This window comes from Eleutherodactylus coqui, chromosome 2 (assembly GCF_035609145.1).
Source record: "Eleutherodactylus coqui strain aEleCoq1 chromosome 2, aEleCoq1.hap1, whole genome shotgun sequence".
In the NCBI taxonomy this organism is placed as follows: Eukaryota; Metazoa; Chordata; class Amphibia; order Anura; family Eleutherodactylidae; genus Eleutherodactylus; species Eleutherodactylus coqui.
The window spans coordinates 344417758-344439002 of NC_089838.1; the positions used below are offsets into that span (position 1 = coordinate 344417758).

General features: G+C 55.0%; 1 protein-coding gene across 1 annotated transcript; it reads right to left on the reverse strand.

Moving 5' to 3' along the window:
- Positions 1-16150: 16150 nt before the first annotated feature.
- Positions 16151-17326, reverse strand: LOC136610498 (proline-rich proteoglycan 2-like). The gene is made up of 3 exons (XM_066589730.1): positions 17251-17326; positions 16531-17118; positions 16151-16332 (listed from the first exon to the last, which is right to left on the reverse strand). Exons 1-3 carry the CDS (start codon positions 17324-17326, stop codon positions 16151-16153), a joined length of 846 nt encoding a protein of 281 aa, XP_066445827.1.
- Positions 17327-21245: the final 3919 nt, after the last annotated feature.

Here is a 21245-nt window from a genome sequence, read left to right on the forward strand (position 1 = left end):
AAACCACAACTGACCCCATTATACGAATTGTCCCTCTTATTGTACTCACTGAGGGGTCCGGAGGATTCTGACCCCACAAGTGACCCCATTATATGAACTGCCCCCCTTATTGTACTCACTGGGGGGTGTGGAGGATTCTGACCCACAAGTGACCCCATTATATGAACTGTCCCCCTTGTACTCACCGAGGGGTCAGAAGGATGGAGAAACCACAAGTGACCCCATTATATGAACTGGCCCCCTTATTGTACTCACTGAGGGTTCAGAAGGATGGAGACCCCACAATGACCCCATTATATGAACTGCCCCACTTATTGTACTTACAGAGGGGTCAGAAGAACGGACACCCCACAATGACCCCATTATATGAACTGCCCCACTTATTGTACTCACTGAGAGGTCAGGAGTGTTTTGACCCCACAAGTGACCCCATTATATGAACTGTCTCCTTTGTTGTACTCACTGAGGGGTCAGGGGTGTTTTGACCCCACAAGTGACCCCATTATTCGAACTGCCCCCCTTTATTGTACTCACTGAGGGGTCAGAAGGATGGAGAGCCCACAATGACCCCATTATATGAACTGCCTCCCTTATTGTACTCACTGAGGGGTCAGAAGGATGGGGAAACCACAAGTGACCCCATTATATGAACTGCCCCCCTTATTGTACTCACTGAGGGGTCAGAAGGATAGAAACCTCCACAGTTACCCCATTATATGAACTGCCCCCCTTATTGTACTCACTGAGGGGTCAGGAGTGTTTTGACCCCACAAGTGACGCCATTATATGAATTGCCCCCCTTATTGTACTCACTGAGGGGTCAGAAGGATGGAGACCCCACAATGACCCCATTATATGAACTGCCCCCTTATTGTACTCACTGAGAGGTCAGAAGGATGGGGAAACCACAAGTGACCCCATTATACGAATTGCCCCCCTTATTGTACTCACTGAGGGGTCCGGAGGATTCTCACCCCACAAGTGACCCCATTATATGAACTGCCCCCCTTATTGTACTCACTGGGGGTCTGGAGGATTCTGATCCCACAAGTGACCCCATTATATGAACTGCCGAGCTTGTTGTTCTCACTGAGGGGTCCGGAGTGTTTTGACCCCACAAGTGACCCCATTATATGAACTGCCCCCCTTATTGTACTCACTGAGGGTTCAGAAGGATGGAGACCCCACAATGACCCCATTATATGAATTGCCCCCTTATTGTACTCACTGAGGGGTCAGAAGGATGGGGAAACCACAAGTGACATCATTATACGAATTGCCCCCCTTATTGAACTCACTGAGGGGTCCGGAGGATTCTGACCCCACAAGTGACCCCATTATATGAACTGCCCCCCTAAGTGTACTCACTGGGGGGGGGGACGATTCTGACCCACAAGTGACCCCATTATGTGAACTTCCCCTGTTATTGTACTTACTGCGGGGGTCAGAAGGATGAAGACCCCACAAGTGATCCCATTATATGAACTGCCCCCTTATTGTACTTACTGCGGGGGTCAGGAGTGTTTTGACTCCACAAGGGACCCCATTATATGAACTGCCCTGCTTACTGAACTCACTGAGGGGTTCAGAGGATGGAGACCCCACAAGTGACCCCATTATATGAACTGCCCCCCTTATTGTACTCACTGAGAGGTCAGAAGTATGGAGACCCCACAAGTGACCCCATTATATGAACTGCCCCCTTATTGTATTCACTGAGGGGTCAGAAGAATGGAGACCCCACAAGTGACCCCATTATATGAACTGCCCCCCTTATTGTACTACCTGGGGGGTCAGGAGTGTTTTGACCCCACTAGTGACCCCATTATACGAACTGCCTTCCCTTATTGTACTCACTGGGGGGTCCGGAGGATTCTGACCCCACAAGTGACCCCATTTTATGAACTGCCACCCTAATGTACTCACTGGGGGGTCAGAAGGATGGGGAAACCACAAGTGACCCCATTATATGAACTGCCCTTTTTGTTGTACTCACTGTGGGGGTCAGGAGTTTTTTGACCCCACAAGTGACCCCATTACATGAACTGCCCCCCTTATTGTACTCACTGGGGGGTCCGGAGGTTTCTGACCCCACAAGTGACCCCATTATTTTAACTGCCCCCCTTATTGTACTTACTGCGGGGGTCAGAGGTGTTTTGACCCAACAAGTCACCCCATTATATGAAATGCCCCCCTTATTGTACTCACTGAGGGGTCAGGCGTGTTTTGACCCCACAAGTGACCCCATTATATGAACTGCCCCCCTTATTGTACTCACTGAGGGGTCAGAAGGATGGAGACCCCACAATGACCCCATTATATGAACTGCCCCCTTCTTGTACTCACTGAGGGGTCCGGAGGATTCTGACCCCACAAGTGACCCCTTTATATGAACTGTCCCCCTTATTGTACTCATTGGGGGGTCCAGAGGTTTCTGACCCCTGAAGTGACCCCATTATATGAACTGCCCCCCTTATTGTACTCACTGGGGGGTCCGGAGTGTTTTGACCCCACAAGTGACCCCATTATATGAACTGCCCCCTTATTGTACTCACTGGGGGGTCCGGAGGAAGGAGACCGCACAAGTGACCCCATCATATGAACTGCCCCCCTTATTGTACTCTCTGAGAGGTCAGAAGTATGAAGACCCCACAAGTGACACCATTATATGAACTTCCCCCCTTATTGTACTCACTGAGGGGTCAGAAGAATGGAGACCCCACAAGTGACCCCATTAAATGAACTGCCCCCCTTATTGTACTACCTGGGGGGTCAGGAGTGTTCTGACCCCACAAGTAACCCCATTATATGAACTGCCCCCCCATTTGTACTCACTGGGGGGTCTGGAGGATTCTGACCCCACAAGTGACCCCATTATATGAACTGCCGCCCTTATTGTACTCACTGGGGGGTCCGGAGGTTTCTGACCCCACAAGTCACCCCATTATATTAACTGCCCCCCTTATTGTACTTACTGCGGGGGTCAGGGGTGTTTTGACCCCACAAGTGACCCCATTATATGAAATGCCCCCCTTATTGTACTCACTGCGGGGGTCAGGGTTGTTTTGACCCCACAAGTGACCCCATTATATGAACTGCCCCCCTTATTGTACTCACTGCGGGGGTCAGGGGTGTTTTGGCCCCACAAGTGACCCCATTATATGAACTGCTCCCCTTATTGTACTCCGGGGGTCAGAGGTGTTTTGACCCCACAATGACCCCATTATATGAACTGCGCCCCTTATTGTACTCACTGCGGGGGTCAAGGGTGTTTTGACCCCACAAGTGACCCCATTATATGAACTGCCCGCCTTATTGTTCTCACTGCAGGGGTCAAGGGTGTTTTGGCCCCACAAGTGACCCCATTATGTGAACTGCTCCCCTTATTGTACTCACTGAAGGGTCCGGAGGATTCTGACCCCACAAGTGACCCCATTATATGAACTGCCCCCCGTATTGTACTCACTGGGGGGTCCAGAGGTTTCTGACCCCACAAGTGACCCCATTTTATGAACTGCTCCCCTTATTGTACTCACTGGGGGTCCAGAATGTTTTGACCCCACAAGTGACCCCATTATATGAACTGCCCGCTTATTGTACTCACTGGGGGGTCCGGAGGATGGAGACCCCACAAGTGACCCCATCATATGAACAGCCCCCCTTATTGTACTCTCTGAGAGGTCAGAAGTATGGAGACCCCACAAGTGACCCCATTATATGAACTGCCCCCCTTATTGTACTCACTGAGGGGTCAGAAGAATGGAGACCCCACAAGTGACCCCATTATATGAACAGCCCCCCTTATTGTACTACCTGGGGGGTCAGGAGTGTTTTGACCCCACAAGTGACCCCATTATATGAACTGCCCCCCATTATTTTACTCACTGGGGGGTCCGGAGTGTTTTGACCCCACAAGTGACCCCATTATATGAACTGCCCCCCCTTTTGTACTCACTGGGGGGTCTGGAGGATTTTGACCCCACAAGTGACCCCATTATATGAACTGCCCCCCTTATTGTACTCACTGGGGGGTCCGGAGGATTCTTACCCCACAAGTGACCCTATTTTATGAACTGCCCCCCTAATGTACTCACTGGGGGGTCAGAAGGATGGGGAAACCACAAGTGACCCCATTATATGAACTGCCCCTTTTGTTGTACTCACTATGGGGGTCAGGAGTCTTTTGACCCCACAAGTGACCCTATTATATTAACTGCCCCCCTTATTGTACTTACTGCGGGGGTCAGGGGTGTTTTGACCCCACAAGTGACCCTATTATATGAACTGCCCCCATTATTGTACTCACTGCGTGGTCCGGAGGATTCTGACCCCATAAGTGACCCCTTTTTATGAACTGCCCCCCTAATGTATTCACTGGGGGTCAGAAGGATGGGGAAACCACAAGTGACCCCATTTTATGAACTGCCCTCCTAATGTACTCACTGGGGGGTCAGAAGGATGGGGAAACCACAAGTGACCCCATTATATGAACTGCCCCTTTTGTTGTACTTACTGTGGGGGTAAGGAGTGTTTTGACCCCACAAGTGACCCCATTATATGAACTGCCCCCCTTATTGTACACACTGCGGGGGTCAGGGGTGTTTTGGCCCCACAAGTGACCCCATTATATGAACTGCTCCCCTTATTGTACTCACTCCGGGGGTCAGGAGTGTTTTCACCCCGCAATGACCCCATTATATGAACTGCGCCCCTTATTGTACTCACTGAGGGGGTCAGGGGTGTTTTGACCCCACAAGTGACCCCATTATATGAACTGCCCCCCTTATTGTACTCACTGAGGGGTCAGAAGGATGGAGACCCCACAATGACCCCATTATATGAACTGCCCCCCTTATTGTACTCACTGAGGGGTCAGAAGGATGGAGACCCCACAAGTGACCCTATTATATGAACTGTCCCCCTTATTGTACTCACTGCGGGGGTCAGGGGTGTTTTGGCCCCACAAGTGACGCCATTATATGAACTGCCGCCCTTATTGTACTCACTGAGGGTTCAGGAGTGTTTTGACCCCACAAGTGACGCCATTATATGAACTGCCCCCCTTATTGTACTCACTGAGGGGTCAGGAGTGTTTTGACCCCTCAAGAGACCCCATTATATGAACTGCCCCCCTTGTTGTACTCACTGCGGGGTTCAGGAGTGTTTTGACCCCACAAGTGACCCCATTATATGAACTGCCCCCCTTATTGTACTCACTGCGGGGGTCCGGAGTGTTTTGACCCCCCAGTTTTTTTCAGGATTTAATGCAATTTAGAGGAGAAAAAATAAAATTTCATATCTTTGCAAACTCGTCATTTAAAAAGACATATTTTTTCTATAGTGCAGATGAAAATGAGGATTTACCCCCATAATGGATCCCCCTGTTTGTCCTGTGTTCAGAAACCTCCCCATTGTGGCCCCAATCTTATGTCCGCACGCACAACGGGGCCCAAACCGAAGGGAGGAGCCGGAGGCCTTCAGAACAGACATTCTGCATGAAGGGGTTTTAGGCCCCATCGCCCACTTGTAGAGCCCATGAGCGGCCAGAACGATGGGGACCCCCACAAATGACCCCACTGTGAACACTAGACCCCTTAACGCACTCATCTAGGGGTGCGCTGCGGATTACCACCCCACACGATTGGAATGAATCTTAGCAAAGCAGAAGGAAAAAAATTACAATTAGCATTTTTTTGGCAATTGTGTCAATTTAAAAACTGTTTTTTTGTCCAGCGTACTCAGGAATGAAGACCCTCACCCCAAGATGGATCCCCCTGTCTGTCCCGTGTTCAGACACATCCCCATTGTGGCCCTACTCTGGTTATAGGACACACGGCTCGGCCTATAATGGACACCCGTTGGATCTCAGGGCACAACTGAATATATTCCCGGCCCCACTGCCCACTTGTGCGGACCCTCCCATCCCGCTCCACGCCCTTTATGGCGTTCCACAAATCTCAGATAAAAGTAATGTAAACTGTGTGGTCCGAAGACGGGGTTAATTACAAGGGCTGGTTGGGATGGGCACGTGGGGCAATCACACCCGGTACCCCCCCTCCTCCTATGTTTTTTGGGGGTATTTCATGCCCTCTGTGGCAGGGATGGGGTGTAAAGTGGCGCTCTGTGAGGCTCTGTAAGCTCACTGCGGTGCGGCGGTCTCACACAGAAGGCGCCCAACAAGCTGCTCCTGGCACTGCAGGAAGGCGAGCGTTCCCGGGGCGTCTTGTAAATTACGGATTACAGGCAGCGCTCTGAATAACGCCGGGCTCACACGGCCGGATGTGGAGGCCCGCAGTGATCCCAGCTGTGAGCCCGGCCGTGGCCCTGCGTACGGCCACGTAATGTACTGCGCATAACTGCGTACTCACAGGCGGTCATGCACAGTACACGGTTTCTTGTTTGTTATCCGCAGCCCGTACACAACGTAGTTACATATGGGCTGCGGGTATATCCATGACAGCACAATGGACTCTATGTCACGGATATCCGCGGTAAAATATAACCCGCTGCGTTCTGTTTACTGCGAGTGGATTACGTAATTCTGACCCGCTAATGTGAGCGGACTTGTGTAATCCAGTGCGATTGATCTGCGGATTACCAGGGATCAAATGGTTGTGGAATCCGTAGCTCCTATCTGGTTGTTCGAGACCGGCCTAAGGTATATCGCTATCTATCTATCGCTATGTGACCAGGGACCGCTCCATGAGGTCACTGCTCCAGCATTTTGCCGACGGTCACATGTGCAGAATCCGGGGGAAGATCCGTGGAGGTGGATCACATCAGGGTTCAAATATGGATGCCTCCTCTTACCAATTGCATCGGTGAGGGGAGAAGAAATGTTAACTTTTTTTTTTACTTTTACGTGATCACCATTGGATAACGGTGATCACATGACCAGGGACCGCTCACTGCGGTCCCCCATGAAATCTCTGGGCTCTGAGCAACTTTGGTAGCCAGGAACAGGGAGATTTAAAATTTCCAGGGCAATCCTTGACTTTTGCACATGCGTCCACCATTTTCATAGAATCATAGACTGGTAGAGTTGGAAGGGTCCCTCAGAGTCATCAGGTCCCCCAGGGTCATCGGGTCCCCCAGAGTCATCAGTTCCTCCAGGGTCATCGGGTCCCCCAGGATCATCAGGTCCTCCAGGGTCATCGGGTCCCCCAGGGTCATCAGGACCAACCCCCTGCTCAGTGCAGGATTCACTAAATCATCCCAGGTAGATGTCTGTCCAGCCTCTGAAGACTTCCAATCGCGAACGGCAAACGCCAACTGAGCAATTGTTTCGCTTTCATAGAATCATAAAACGTTAGAGTTAGAAGAGGTTTCCAGGGTCATCTGGTCCTCCAGGGTCACCGGGACCTCCGGAGTAATCTGGTCCCCCAGGGTCATCAGGTCCAACCCCCTGCTCAGTGCAGAATTCACAAAATCATCCCAGATAGATGTCTGTCCGGCCTCTGAACACTTCCATTGAAGGAGAACTCACCACCTCCCGTGGCAACCTGTTCCACTCATTGATCCCCCTCACAGTCTAATATCTAATCTGTGTCTCCTCCCTTTCAGTTTCATCCCATTGCTTCTAGTCTTTGCTTGTGCAGATGAGAATAGGGCTGATCCCTCTCCACTGTGACAGCCCTTCAGATATTTGTAGACAGCTATTAAGTCTCCTCTCAGCCTTCTCTTCTGCTAAACATTCCCAGATCCTTTACCCGCTCCTCATAGGACATGATTTGCAGACCGCTCACCATCTTGGTAACTCTTCTCTGACTTTGCTCCAGTTTGTCTATGTCTTTTATAAAGTGGGGTGCCCAGAACTGGACCCAGTATTCCAGATGAGGTCTGACTAAGGAAGAGTAGAGGGGGATAATGACCTCACGTGATCTAAACTCTGTGCTTCTCTTAATACATCCCAGACCTGGACCCAATATTCGAGATGAGGTCTGACTAAGGAAGAGTAGAGGGGGATAATGACCTCATGTGATCTAGACTCTATGGTTCTCTTAATACATCCCAGAATTGTGTTTGCCTTTTTGGCTGCTTCATCACATTGTTGACTCATGTTCAATCTATGATCTATTAGTCTACCCAAGTCTTTTTCACATGTACTGCTGCTTAGCCCAATTCCTCCCATTCTGTATGTGCTTTCCTGATGTTTCTTGCCCAGATCTAGGACTTTGCATTTCTCCTTGTTAAATACCATTCTGTTAGTCACCGCCCACAGTGCAAGCTTTTGTAGATCTTTTTGAATCCTCCCTCTCTCATCCCTAGTGTTAGCTATCCCTCCTAGCTTTGTGTCGTCTGCAAATTTGATCAGTTTCCCATCAATTCCTTCCTTCAGATCATTTATAACAATTTTGACCAACACTGGGCCTAGGACAGAGCCTTGTGGTCCCCACTTGATACATTCTCCCACTTGGATGTGTAGCCATTTATGACCACTCTTTGAGTATGATCACTCAGCCAGTTGTGAATCCACCTAACAGTTGCCTTGTCAATTCCAGATTTGGTCATTTTTACAATAAGTATGGTATGAGATACTTTGTCAAATGCTTTACTAAGGTCAAGATATACTATATCCACCGCATATCCCTGATCAACCCAGTCGCTGATACTATCATAGAAGGAAATTAGATTAGTCTGGCATGACTTGTTTGTTACAAACCCATGCTGGCTCTGGTTAATTACTCCATTCTCATCCAAGAACTTGCATACATGCTGTTTAATAATTTGTACAAAGATCTTTCCCGGCATAGAAGTCAGGCTCACAAGCCTGTAGTTTCCTGGATCCACCTTCTTCCGTTTTTTGAAGATTGGGACAACATTAGCCCTTTTCGAATCTTCCAGGGCTTCTCCTGTTCTCCAGGAATTTTCACAGATTATGGCGAGTGGTTCAGCAATTACCTCCGCTGCTTCCTTTAGTACCCTAGGATGTAATTCATCTGGACCTTGAGACTTGAATTCACGTAAGTTAGTTCAGTGTTCCCTCACCATCTCCCTGCTTACAGATAGTCTGCATTCTTTTATTCCCACAATAGCACAGGGAAGATCTGCTGATGTTACATCTACTTTTGTCCTTCTCACCATCATTCTTAACGGATTCACCATTTTCATCCTGTAAGCATCCAATAGCATCTTTGACTTTTCTTTTGCTTTTGACCCCAAATCCTTTTTTATTGCTTCTGGCCTCTCTTACAAGCCTCAGTTCATTATCAGCTTTACCTTTTCTGACCCTTGCCCTACAGTTTCTGCAGACCCCATTATATTCTTCTTTAGATATTCTTCCTCTTCCCATTTGATAAACATATTTTTCCTCCTCTTTAACATGTGTACAAGTTCTGTGTTGATCCATCCGGGTCTCTTTAAATGCTTCACATTCTTCCTTCTTTTAGGGATTGGTAACGATTGTGCTTTGAGAATCTCATTCCACAACATTTCCCAACCTTCTTGGACATTTCTATCCTTAAGAACATCCAGCCATTGGATTCTTCCTCTTTCTGAGTTCAGTAAAATCTGCCTTTCTGAAATCCATCCTTGAGGTCTGAGTCTTCTCAGGTCATCCTCCCCTTGTTATCCAACATCCAAGGATATCATGATCGCTGCCTCCTAAGGTCCCAGCCACCCTTACTTCCTCAACCATTCCCTCCCTGTTGGTAAGAATTAGGCCCAAGATAGCAGATCCCCTTGTTTTCTCTTCTACCTTCTGGAAGATAAAGTTGTCAGTAAGAGCGGATAAGAATCTGCTGGATCCATTACTTTTACCTGAGAGATTCCCAACAAATGTCTGGATGGGTAAAATCTCCCATGATCACTATGTTGGGCTTCTTTGAGAGCTTGGCCATCTGATGTAGAAAGAGTTCCTCCATATCTTCTGCTTGTCCAGGCGGCCTATAGTAAATGCCTACAATGGTGTCCTTTCTGTTGTTCTCTCCTTGTATTCTTACCCAAACAGTTCCTACAGAACTCCCAGCTCTGAAGCTTGAATCTCTGTGGAGATGAATGTTCTCCTAACATACAACACAACACCTCCTCCCCTTTATTAGGTCTGTTCCTTATAAATACATTGTATCCTACAAGCCTTGTATCCAATCGTGTGTATCATCCCACCAAGTCTCCGTGATGCCGATGACATCATATTTCTCTTCCTGTGTTCGGAGCTCCAATTCTCCCTGTTTGTTTCCCAGCTCTGGTCATTTGTGTAGGAACATGTTAGTTTGTGATCGGGGTCTCTTACTCCTCTACTTGTCTTCTGGTTTTTTTTATCTTTGTTCTTTCTTTCCATTTCTAATAGCGAGTGTTACCATACAGTGCGGCATGGGGTCCCGCGGTCGGCGCGCGTCGCTCCGGTGTCGGCTCCAGCAGCCTGGAGCCCTGTGTCGAGGTCATCCCAGCAGCTTGGGTTGGCCAGTGGGTGGCGGCGTGGGCGTGCCCGCCCGTAGGGTGCCGCCTGCACTCCTCTGTGCTTCTTATACAGCAGTGGGTGGAGTTGCCTCCTCCCACTCTCCGCCCCTGGGCGGAACCTTGTGGTTGAAAGACTGGCAGTGAACTGAGCTCATTGCCAGTTATTGGTTCTGCATGCACCTAGCCAGTCTGTCTGCGGTTCTCCTCAGTCAGTCCCTAGTGTTCGGTCAGCTCCCTCTAGTCCCCTTTCACTCTGTCTGTTTGTGTTGGTTCTGTTTGCCTCTAATCTAGTCTGGCCCAGTCAGTACTAGTTGCTATCCAGCACTCTGCCAGTTTGCCTGTGAGTTCCATCTCCAGCCTTGTCAGTTTTGTTTGGTCTGTTACACCTGCCTCCTCTGTCGGCACTCTGTTCCCCCCATTAGGTAGTTTCCTGCTTGTCAGCCGCCAGGTCCCTAGCCAGGGCAGGGACCGCCGTCCAGTTGTCCGCCTGCGGTTAGCCAGGGCCGAGGCAAGTAGGCAGGGACAGTGGGGTGCGGGAAGATCAGGGCATCCCACTTGGCGCTCGGGGGGCAGAGTGCCGTAACAGCGAGGGTCTCAATTGTATTAATTAGCTGTATATTTTCTACATTTTATACATTTTGCTGATGGGAGCATGCGCAGAAGCCATGGTAGGGTCGGCAGATAAAGATTCCTTTGTAGAAGAAATCCAGGGACCTTAGTTATGTAATTTCATCTTCCCTTACGGATACGATTGTTTCGCTATCATCTCCACGGAGGGCGCCAGCTGGGAGGACCTTCCTCTGATAGGACAGGAACCGACCGAGAGGTTTATAACTCTCCTACCTTCCTCAGTACTCCCCTGTCCTGTTGGGGGACGGTCATCTGAGTGGTTCTGGGCACTCTCTAAGGTTCCCAGCAGGAAGTGTGCTGGATCCGAGTGTCTCGGAAAAGATCAGCGCTCCCTTCCTGGAACGTCACCTCCGGTCAGCTGCGCTATCTTGGCAGTCCTCCTAGGCCGGTTTCCTTCCCACTGCGGACCCTAGTAAAAGAGGAGCTAAGTGTGGGGTGGCACCTGTGGTCTTCTCTCCTGCTCACCGGGGGACGGTGGCTTTTTGTCCCAGGTCTTGTCGGCCTCCCATCGGTGGGTCGCATCATCTTGTGAAAGCCTCCCCTCTGCGCCGGCTACTGCACCGATAGCCTTCCCCCAGCGCCGGCCACTGCACCGATAGCCTCCCTCCTGCGCCGGCCACTGCACCAATAGCCTGCCCTCTGTGCTGACCACTGCACCGATGCCTCCCCCCTGTGCTGTCCACTGCACTGATAGCCTCCCCCCTGTGCCGGCCACTACACCGATAGCCTCCCCCCTGTGCCGGCCACTGCACCAATAGCCTGACCCCTGTGCTGGTCACTGCACCAATAGCCTGCCCCCTGTGCCGGCCACTGCACCAATAGCCTGCCCCCTGTGCTGGCCACTGCACCAATAGCCTGCCCCCTGTGCTGGCCACTGCACCGATAGCCTCCCCCCTGTGCCAGCCACTTCACCGATAGCCTGCCCCCTGTGCCGGCCACTGCACTGATAGGCTCCCCCCCTGCGCCGGCCACTACACTGATAGACTCCCCCTTGCGCCGCCAACTGCACCAACAGCCTCCCCTCTGCGCCGGCCACTGCACCAATAGACTGCCCCCTGTGCTGACCACTGCACCGATGCCTCACCCCTTTGCTGGCCACTGCACCAATAGCCTGCCCCCTGTGCTGAGCACTGCACCGATTCCTCACCCCTGTGCTGGCCACTGCACCGATAGCCTCCCCCCTGTACCGGCCACTACACCGATAGCCTCCCCCCTGTGCTGGCCACTGCACCAATAGCCTCCCCCCTGTGCTGGCCACTGCACCAATAGCCTGCCCCCTGTGCTGGCCACTGCACCAATAGCCTGCCCCCTGTGCTGGCCACTGCACCAATAGCCTGCCCCCTGTGCTGGCCACTGCACCAATAGCCTGCCCCTGTGCTGGCCACTGCACCAATAGCCTGCCCCCTGTGCTGGCCACTGCACCGATAGCCTCTCCCCTGTGCCAGCCACTACACTGATAGCCTACCTCCTGTGCCGGCCACTGTACCGATAGCCTACCTCCTGTGCCGGCCACTGTACCGATAGCCTACCTCCTGTGCCGGCCACTGTACCGATAGCCTACCCCCTGCGCCGGCCACTGCACCGATAGCCTCCCCCAGGCGCCGGCCACTGCACCGATGCCTTATCCCTGCGCCAGCCACTGCACTGATGCCTCCCCCCTGCGCCGGCCACTGCACCGATGCCTTACCCCTGTGCTGGCCACTGCACCGATAGCCTCCCACCTGTGCCAGCCACTTCACTGATAGCCTCCCCCCTGCACTGGCCACTGCACCAATAGCCTCCCCCCTGTACCGGCCACTACACCGATAGCCTCCCGCCTGTGCCAGCCACTTCACAGATAGCCTCCCCCCCTGCACTGGCCACTGCACCAATAGCCTCCCCCCTGTGCCAGCCACTTCACCGATAGCCCCACCCTGTGCTGGCCACTGCAACAATAGCCTCCCCCCTGTGCTGGCCACTGCACCGATAGCCTCCCCCCTGTGCCGGCCCCTGCACCAGTACCCTGCCCCCTGTGCTGGCCACTGCACCAATGCCTCTGCCATTTCTGCTCCTAACTCTTTGACTCTTCATACTTGTTCGCTTCAACGTGAAGTTACTAAAAAAAGGCACAAAGAAACCAAAATGGGGAAAAATATAACTAAATGTTGTAATAAATTATTCCCACTTCACCAGCAGGTGGCAGCGGAGTCCATTATGTATCAGCGGGCTTCAGGAGCGCGATTTGTGAAGACGGTGCGTTCAGCGCCGTAGAGGGGTCAATGCCGGGTTTTGTCAGGAGGGGTTCACAGACTTAAATATTGCGGAAGGTACGTGTGGATAAGAAACGCTGATGAAACCTTCACATGGATGGAGGCACACAGCCAGCGCGGCTCCGCTGTATACAGCGTTCTGCCATGTGGTGACCCTCAAAGTACTAACGTAAACCGGCTACATCTGACAGAAGAAGTCCCTCCGCAGCAGCAGAACCCGCAGTTCAGACCTGAGACCAGAGGAAAACGTCAGCGGCTTCTGTATACTCGCTGCTCCCCGGCGCCTACCTACACAGAATCCTGATGCCAGCCAGTGTGCTCCAGGACTGGAAGGTGTCAGAACCTCATGTGGTGGCGCACAGTGGGCACAGGTAACTAAGCTGGCAGCTGAATGCTCCCTAGACCATAACTACCAATTGGTGCTGCCTTCCTCAATCGCCAGGACGTCGACTGATCCGACGGCGGCGGCGCCCGCTGGACAGAGCGGCGCAATACTTTTTCTTTTGCTTTTCAATCAAGATACATGCCTGGCTTGTCTTGATTCCGTTCTGGGCTCATGCTGAGCAGGGCATACCAAGGGGTGGTTTTAAGGGCTCATTCACATGGGCATACGCAGTTTCATCCATGGAATACACATCGGTTTACAGACCAAACTGCATGTATTTACTGTCTGTTTAGTCCTTCTTTGAGTCCATATTCACTGGGTATTTCAGGTGTGCAAAAAAAACAAACACACACACAAGAAGATCCCATAGACCTCCTGACTTTATGCATAATATGCAGTAAATAGAATCCTAGAATGGCCATCGGGCCCTCCAGGGTCATCGGGCCCTCCGGGGTCATCGGGCCCTCCGGGGTCATCGGGCCCTCCGGGGTCATCGGGTCCTGCGGGGTCATCGGGTCCTGCGGGGTCATCGGGTCCTCCGGGGTCATCGGGTCCTCCGATGTCATCGGGTCCTCCGATGTCATGGGGTCCTCCGGGGTCATCGGATCCTCCGGGGTCATCGGGTCCTCCAGGGTCATCGGGTCCTCCAGGGTCATCTATTCCTCCAGGGTGATCGGGACATCCGAGGTCATCGGGTCCTCCAGGGTCATCCGGACCTCCAGGGTCATCCGGACCTCCAGGGTCATCTGGTCCTACGGGGTCATCGGGTCCTCCAGGGTCATCGGGTCCTCCAGGGTCATCGGGTCCTCCGGGGTCATCTGGTCCTCCAGGGTGATCGGGACCTCTGGGGTCATCAGGTCCTCCTGGGTTATCAGGTCCTCCAGGGTCATCGGGTCCTCCAGGGTCATCAGGTCCTCCGGGGTCATCGGGTCTTCCGTGGTCATCGGGCCCTCCAGGGTCATCAGGTCCTCCAGGGTCATTGGGTCCTCCAGGGTGATCGGGACCTCTGGTGTCATCGGGTCCTCCAGGGTCATCAGGTCCTCCAGGATCATCGGGTCCTCCAGGGTCATTAGGTCCTCCAGGGTCATCTGGTCCTGCGGGGTCATCGGGTCCTCCAGGGTCATCAGGTCCTCCAGGGTCATCTATTCCTCCAGGGTGATCGGGACATCCGGGGTCATCGGGTCCTCCAGAGTCATCGGGTCCTCCAGTGTCATCAGGTCCTCCAGAGTCACCGGGTCCTGCGGGGTCATCGGGTCCTCCGGGGTCATCAGGTCCTCCGGGGTCATCAGGTTCTCCGGGGTCATCGGGTCTTCCGGGGTCATCAGGTTCTCCAGGGTCATCGGGTCCTCCGGGGTCATCTGGTCCTCCAGGGTGATCGGGACCTCTGGTGTCATCGGGTCCTCCAGGGTCATCTATTCCTCCAGGGTGATCGGGACATCCGGGGTCATCGGGTCCTCCAGGGTCATCAGGTCCTCCAGAGTCACCGGGTCCAGCGGGGTCACCGGGTCCTGCGGGGTCATCGGGTCCTCCAAGGTCATCAGGTCCTCCAGGGTCATCAGGTTCTCCAGGGTCATCGGGTCCTCCGGGGTCATCTGGTCCTCCAGGGTGATCGGGACCTCTGGTGTCATCGGGTCCTCCTGGGTTATCAGGTCCTCCTGGGTTATCAGGTCCTCCAAGGTCATCGGGTCCTCCAGGGTCATCAGGTCCTCCGGGGTCATCGGGTCTTCCGTGGTCATCGGGTCCTCCGGGGTCATCTGGTCCTCCAGGGTGATCGGGACCTCTGGTGTCATCGGGTCCTCCAGGGTCATCAGGTCCTCCAGGATCATCGGGTCCTCCAGGGTCATCTGGTCCTGCGGGGTCATCTGGTCCTGCGGGGTCATCGGGTCCTCCAGGGTCATCAGGTCCTCCAGGGTCATCTATTCCTCCAGGGTGATCGGGACATCCGGGGTCATCGGGTCCTCCAGAGTCATCGGGTCCTCCAGGGTCATCCAGGGTCATCAGGTCCTCCAGAGTCACCGGGTCCTCCGGGGTCATCGGGTCCTCCAGGGTCATCGGGGCCTCCAAGGTCATCGGGTCCTCCAGGGTCATCAGGGCCTCCGGGGTCATCGGGTCTTCCGGGGTCATCGGGTCTTCCGGGGTCATCAGGTTCTCCAGGGTCATCGGGTCCTCCAGGGTCATCGGGTCCTCCAGGGTGATTGGGACCTCTGGGGTCATCGGGTCCTCCAAGGTCATCGGGTCCTCCAGGGTCATCAGGTCCTCCGGGGTCATCGGGTCTTCCGGGATCAGCGGGCCCTCCAAGGTCATCGGGTCCTCCAGGGTCATCGGGTCCTCCAGGGTCATCGGGTCCTCCAGGGTCATCAGGTCCTCCAGAGTCATCGGGTCCTGCGGGGTCATCAGGTCCTCCAGGGTCATCGGGTCCTCCGCAGTCATCTGGTCCTCCAGGGTGATCGGGTCCTCCAGGGTGATCGGGTCCTCCAGGGTCATCGGGTCATCCAGGGTCATCAGGTCCTCCAGAGTCACCGGGTCCTGTGGGGTCATCGGGTCCTCCAAGGTCATCGGGCCCTCCAGGGTCATCAGGTCCTCCGTGGTCATCGGGTCTTCCGGGGTCAGCGGGCCCTCCAGGGTCATCAGGTTCTCCAGGGTCATCGGGTCCTCCGGGGTCATCGGGTCCTCCAGGGTGATTGGGACCTCTGGGGTCATCGGGTCCTCCAGGGTCATCAGGTCTTCCACGGTCATCGGGTCCTCCAGGGTCATCGGGTCCTGCGGGGTCATCGGGTCCTCCAGGGTCATCAGGTCCTCCGGGGTCATCGGGTCCTCCGGGGTCATCGGGTCCTCCGGGGTCATCTGGTCCTCCAGGGTGATCGGGACCTCTGGTGTCATCGGGTCCTCCAGGGTCATCAGGTCCTCCAGGGTCATCAGGTCCTCCGGGGTCATCGGGTCTTCCGTGGTCATCGGGCCCTCCAGGGTCATCAGGTCCTCCAGGGTCATTGGGTCCTCCGGGGTCATCTGGTCCTCCAGGGTGATCAGGACCTCTGGTGTAATCGGGTCCTCCAGGGTCATCAGGTCCTCCAGGATCATCGGATCCTCCAGGGTCATTAGGTCCTCCAGGGTCATCTGGTCCTGCGGGGTCATCGGGTCCTCCAGGGTCATCAGGTCCTCCAGGGTCATCTATTCCTCCAGGGTGATCGGGACATCCGGGGTCATCGGGTCCTCCAGGGTCATCAGGTCCTCCAGAGTCACCGGGTCCTGCGGGGTCATTGGGTCCTCCAGGGTCATCGGGTCCTCCAGGGTCATCGGGTCCTCCAGGGTCATCGGGTCCTCCAAGGTCATCGGGTCCTCCAGGGTCATCAGGTCCTCCAGAGTCATCGGGTCCTCCAGGGTGATCGGGACCTCTGGTGTCATCGGGTCCTCCAGGATCATCGGGTCCTCCAGGGTCATTAGGTCCTCCAGGGTCATCTGGTCTTGCGGGGTCATCGGGTCCTCCAGGGTCATCAGGTCCTCCAGGGTCATTGGGTCTTCTGGGGTCATCGGGTCCTCCAGGGTCATCGGGTCCTCCGGGGTCATCTATTCCTCCAGGGCGATCGGGACATCCGGGGTCATCGGGTCCTCCAGAGTCATCAGGTCCTCCACGGTCATCGGGTCCTCCAGGGTCATCCAGGGTCATCAGGTCCTCCAGAGTCACTGGGTCCTGCCGGGTCATCAGGTCCTCCGGGGTCATCGGGTCTTCCGGGGTCATCAGGTCCTCCAGGGTCATCGGGTCCTCCGGGGTCATCTGGTCCTCCAGGGTGATCGGGACCTCTGGTGTCATCGGGTCCTCCAGGGTCATCAGGTCCTCCAGGATCATCGGGTCCTCCGGGGTCATTAGGTCCTCCAGGGTCATCTGGTCTTGCGGGGTCATCGGGTCCTCCAGGGTCATCAGGTACTCCACGGTCATCGGGTCTTCTGGGGTCATCGGGTCCTCCATGGTCATCGGGTCCTCCGGGGTCATCTATTCGTCCAGGGTGATCGGGACATCCGGGGTCATCGGGTCCTCCAGGGTCATCGGGTCCTCCAGGGTCATCCAGGGTCATCAGGTCCTCCAGGGTCATCAGGTCTTCCAGGGTCATTAGGTCCTCCAGGGTCATCTGGTCTTGCGGGGTCATCGGGTCCTCCAGGGTCATCAGGTCCTCCAGGGTCATTGGGTCTTCTGGGGTCATCGGGTCCTCCAGGGTCATCGGGTCCTCCGGGGTCATCTATTCCTCCAGGGTGATCGGGACATCCGGGGTCATCGGGTCCTCCAGAGTCATCGGGTCCTCCAGGGTCATCCAGGGTCATCAGGTTCTCCAGAGTCACCGGGTCCTCCGGGGTCATCGGGTCCTCCAGGGTCATCGGGGCCTCCAAGGTCATCGGGTCCTCCAGGGTCATCAGGGCCTCCGGGGTCATCGGGTCTTCCGGGGTCATCAGGTTCTCCAGGGTCATCGGGTCCTCCAGGGTCATCGGGTCCTCCAGGGTGATTGGGACCTCTGGGGTCATCGGGTCCTCCAAGGTCATCGGGTCCTCCAGGGTCATCAGGTCCTCCGGGGTCATCGGGTCTTCCGGGATCAGCGGGCCCTCCAAGGTCATCGGGTCCTCCAGGGTCATCGGGTCCTCCAGGGTCATCGGGTCCTCCAGGGTCATCAGGTCCTCCAGAGACATCGGGTCCTGCGGGGTCATCAGGTCCTCCAGGGTCATCGGGTCCTCCGGGGTCATCTGGTCCTCCAGGGTGATCGGGTCCTCCAGGGTCATCGGGTCATCCAGGGTCATCAGGTCCTCCAGAGTCACCGGGTCCTGTGGGGTCATCGGGTCCTCCAAGGTCATCGGGCCCTCCAGGGTCATCAGGTCCTCCGTGGTCATCGGGTCTTCCGGGGTCAGCGGGCCCTCCAGGGTCATCAGGTTCTCCAGGGTCATCGGGTCCTCCGGGGTCATCGGGTCCTCCAGGGTGATTGGGACCTCTGGGGTCATCGGGTCCTCCAGGGTCATCAGGTCTTCCACGGTCATCGGGTCCTCCAGGGTCATCGGGTCCTGCGGGGTCATCGGGTCCTCCAGGGTCATCAGGTCCTCCGGGGTCATCGGGTCCTCCGGGGTCATCGGGTCCTCCGGGGTCATCGGGTCCTCCGGGGTCATCTGGTCCTCCAGGGTGATCGGGACCTCTGGTGTCATCGGGTCCTCCAGGGTCATCAGGTACTCCAGGGTCATCAGGTCCTCCGGGGTCATCGGGTCTTCCGTGGTCATCGGGCCCTCCAGGGTCATCAGGTCCTCCAGGGTCATTGGGTCCTCCGGGGTCATCTGGTCCTCCAGGGTGATCAGGACCTCTGGTGTCATCGGGTCCTCCAGGGTCATCAGGTCCTCCAGGATCATCGGATCCTCCAGGGTCATTAGGTCCTCCAGGGTCATCTGGTCCTGCGGGGTCATCGGGTCCTCCAGGGTCATCAGGTCCTCCAGGGTCATCTATTCCTCCAGGGTGATCGGGACATCCGGGGTCATCGGGTCCTCCAGGGTCATCAGGTCCTCCAGAGTCACCGGGTCCTGCGGGGTCATTGGGTCCTCCAGGGTCATCGGGTCCTCCAAGGTCATCGGGTCCTCCAAGGTCATCGGGTCCTCCAGGGTCATCAGGTCCTCCAGAGTCATCGGGTCCTCCAGGGTGATCGGGACCTCTGGTGTCATCGGGTCCTCCAGGATCATCGGGTCCTCCAGGGTCATTAGGTCCTCCAGGGTCATCTGGTCTTGCGGGGTCATCGGGTCCTCCAGGGTCATCAGGTCCTCCAGGGTCATTGGGTCTTCTGGGGTCATCGGGTCCTCCAGGGTCATCGGGTCCTCCGGGGTCATCTATTCCTCCAGGGTGATCGGGACATCCGGGGTCATCGGGTCCTCCAGAGTCATCAGGTCCTCCACGGTCATCGGGTCCTCCAGGGTCATCCAGGGTCATCAGGTCCTCCAGAGTCACTGGGTCCTGCCGGGTCATCAGGTCCTCCGGGGTCATCGGGTCTTCCGGGGTCATCAGGTCCTCCAGGGTCATCGGGTCCTCCGGGGTCATCTGGTCCTCCAGGGTGATCGGGACCTCTGGTGTCATCGGGTCCTCCAGGGTCATCAGGTCCTCCAGGATCATCGGGTCCTCCGGGGTCATTAGGTCCTCCAGGGTCATCTGGTCTTGCGGGGTCATCGGGTCCTCCAGGGTCATCAGGTACTCCACGGTCATCGGGTCTTCTGGGGTCATCGGGTCCTCCATGGTCATCTATTCGTCCAGGGTGATCGGGACATCCGGGGTCATCGGGTCCTCCAGGGTCATCGGGTCCTCCAGGGTCATCCAGGGTCATCAGGTCCTCCAGGGTCATCAGGTCTTCCGGGGTCATCGGGTCTTCCGGGGTCATCGGGTCTTCCGGGGTCATCGGGCCCTCCAAGGTCATCGGGTCCTCCAGGGTCATCAGGTCCTCCGGGGTCATCGGGTCCTCCAGGGTCATCGGGTCCTGCGGGGTCATCGGGTCCTCCGGTGTCATCAGGTCCTCCAGGGTTATCAGGTCCTCCAGGGTTATCAGGTCCTCCGGGGTCATCGGGCCCTCCAGGGTGATCGGGACCTCCAGGGTGATCGGGTCCTCCAGGGTCATCAGGTCTTCCACGGTCATCGGGTCCTCCAGGGTCATCGGGTCCTCCAGGGTCATCAGGTCCTCCAGGGTCATCGGGTCCTCCAGAGTCATCGGGTCCTCCAGGGTCATCCAGGGTCATCGGGTCCTCCGGGGTCATCGGGTCCTCCGGGGTCATCAGGCCCTCCAGGGTCATCGGGTCCTCCAGGGTCATCAGGTCCTCCAGGGTCATCAGGTCCTCCAGGGTCATGGGGTCCTCCAGGGTCATCAGGTCCTCCAGAGTCATCGGGTCCTGCGGGGTCATCGGGTCCTTCAGGGTCATCGGGTCCTCCAGGGTCATCGGGTCCTCCAGGGTCATCGGGTCCTCCAGAGTCATCGGGCCCTCCAGGGTCATTGGGTCCTCCAGGGTGATCGGGACCTGCGGGGTTATCAGGTTGTACAGATGAGAATAGAGCTGATCCCTCTGCACTGTGACAGCCTGTTCCACTCACTGATCCCCCTCACTGTCTAATATCTAATCTGTGTCTCCTCCCTCTCAGTTTCATCCCATTGCTTCTAGTCTTTCCTTGTACAGATGAGAATAGGGCTGATCCCTCTGCACTGTGGCAGCCCTTCAGATATTTGTAGGCCGTAAATAAAAATGAAAACCTAAAAACTGAGACAAAATGCTCTGTATGTGCCCCGAAATGGTAGCAATAAAAACTGCAGCTCGTTGCACAGAAAACATTCAGAGCTCAGTTCATGGAAGAGTAAAAAACACTTAGGGGACTCTGAATACAGGGATGAAAAAAAACGAAATTCCCCAAAAAAGAAGTTTTATTGTGCAAAAGTGGAAAAACCTTGGTTTCCAGCCTGTGGAAGTAAATAAAGCATGATTGTAGGCACTGGCAGCAAGCAGAGATATTGAAAGTAGTGAGAAATGGAAATATAAAGATTATAACAAAGGTGCAGAAGCTTTATCCATGGAGGAGCAGGCGCGCCATTTTT

Bases quoted from the DNA above. Each gene is read 5' to 3' on its own strand.
- LOC136610498 (XM_066589730.1), bottom strand. From the start codon at position 17,326: ATGACCCTGGATGACCCTGGAGGACCCGATGACCGTGGAGGACCTGAT. The intron at 17,119-17,250 runs GTCCCGATCGCC...CCGCAAGACCAG, and splicing joins AGGACCCGATGACCCCGGAT to ATGACCCTGGAGGACCTAAT. The intron at 16,333-16,530 runs GTCCCGATCACC...ATCACCCTGGAG, and splicing joins AGGACCCGATGACACCAGAG to GACCCGATGACCCCGGAGGA.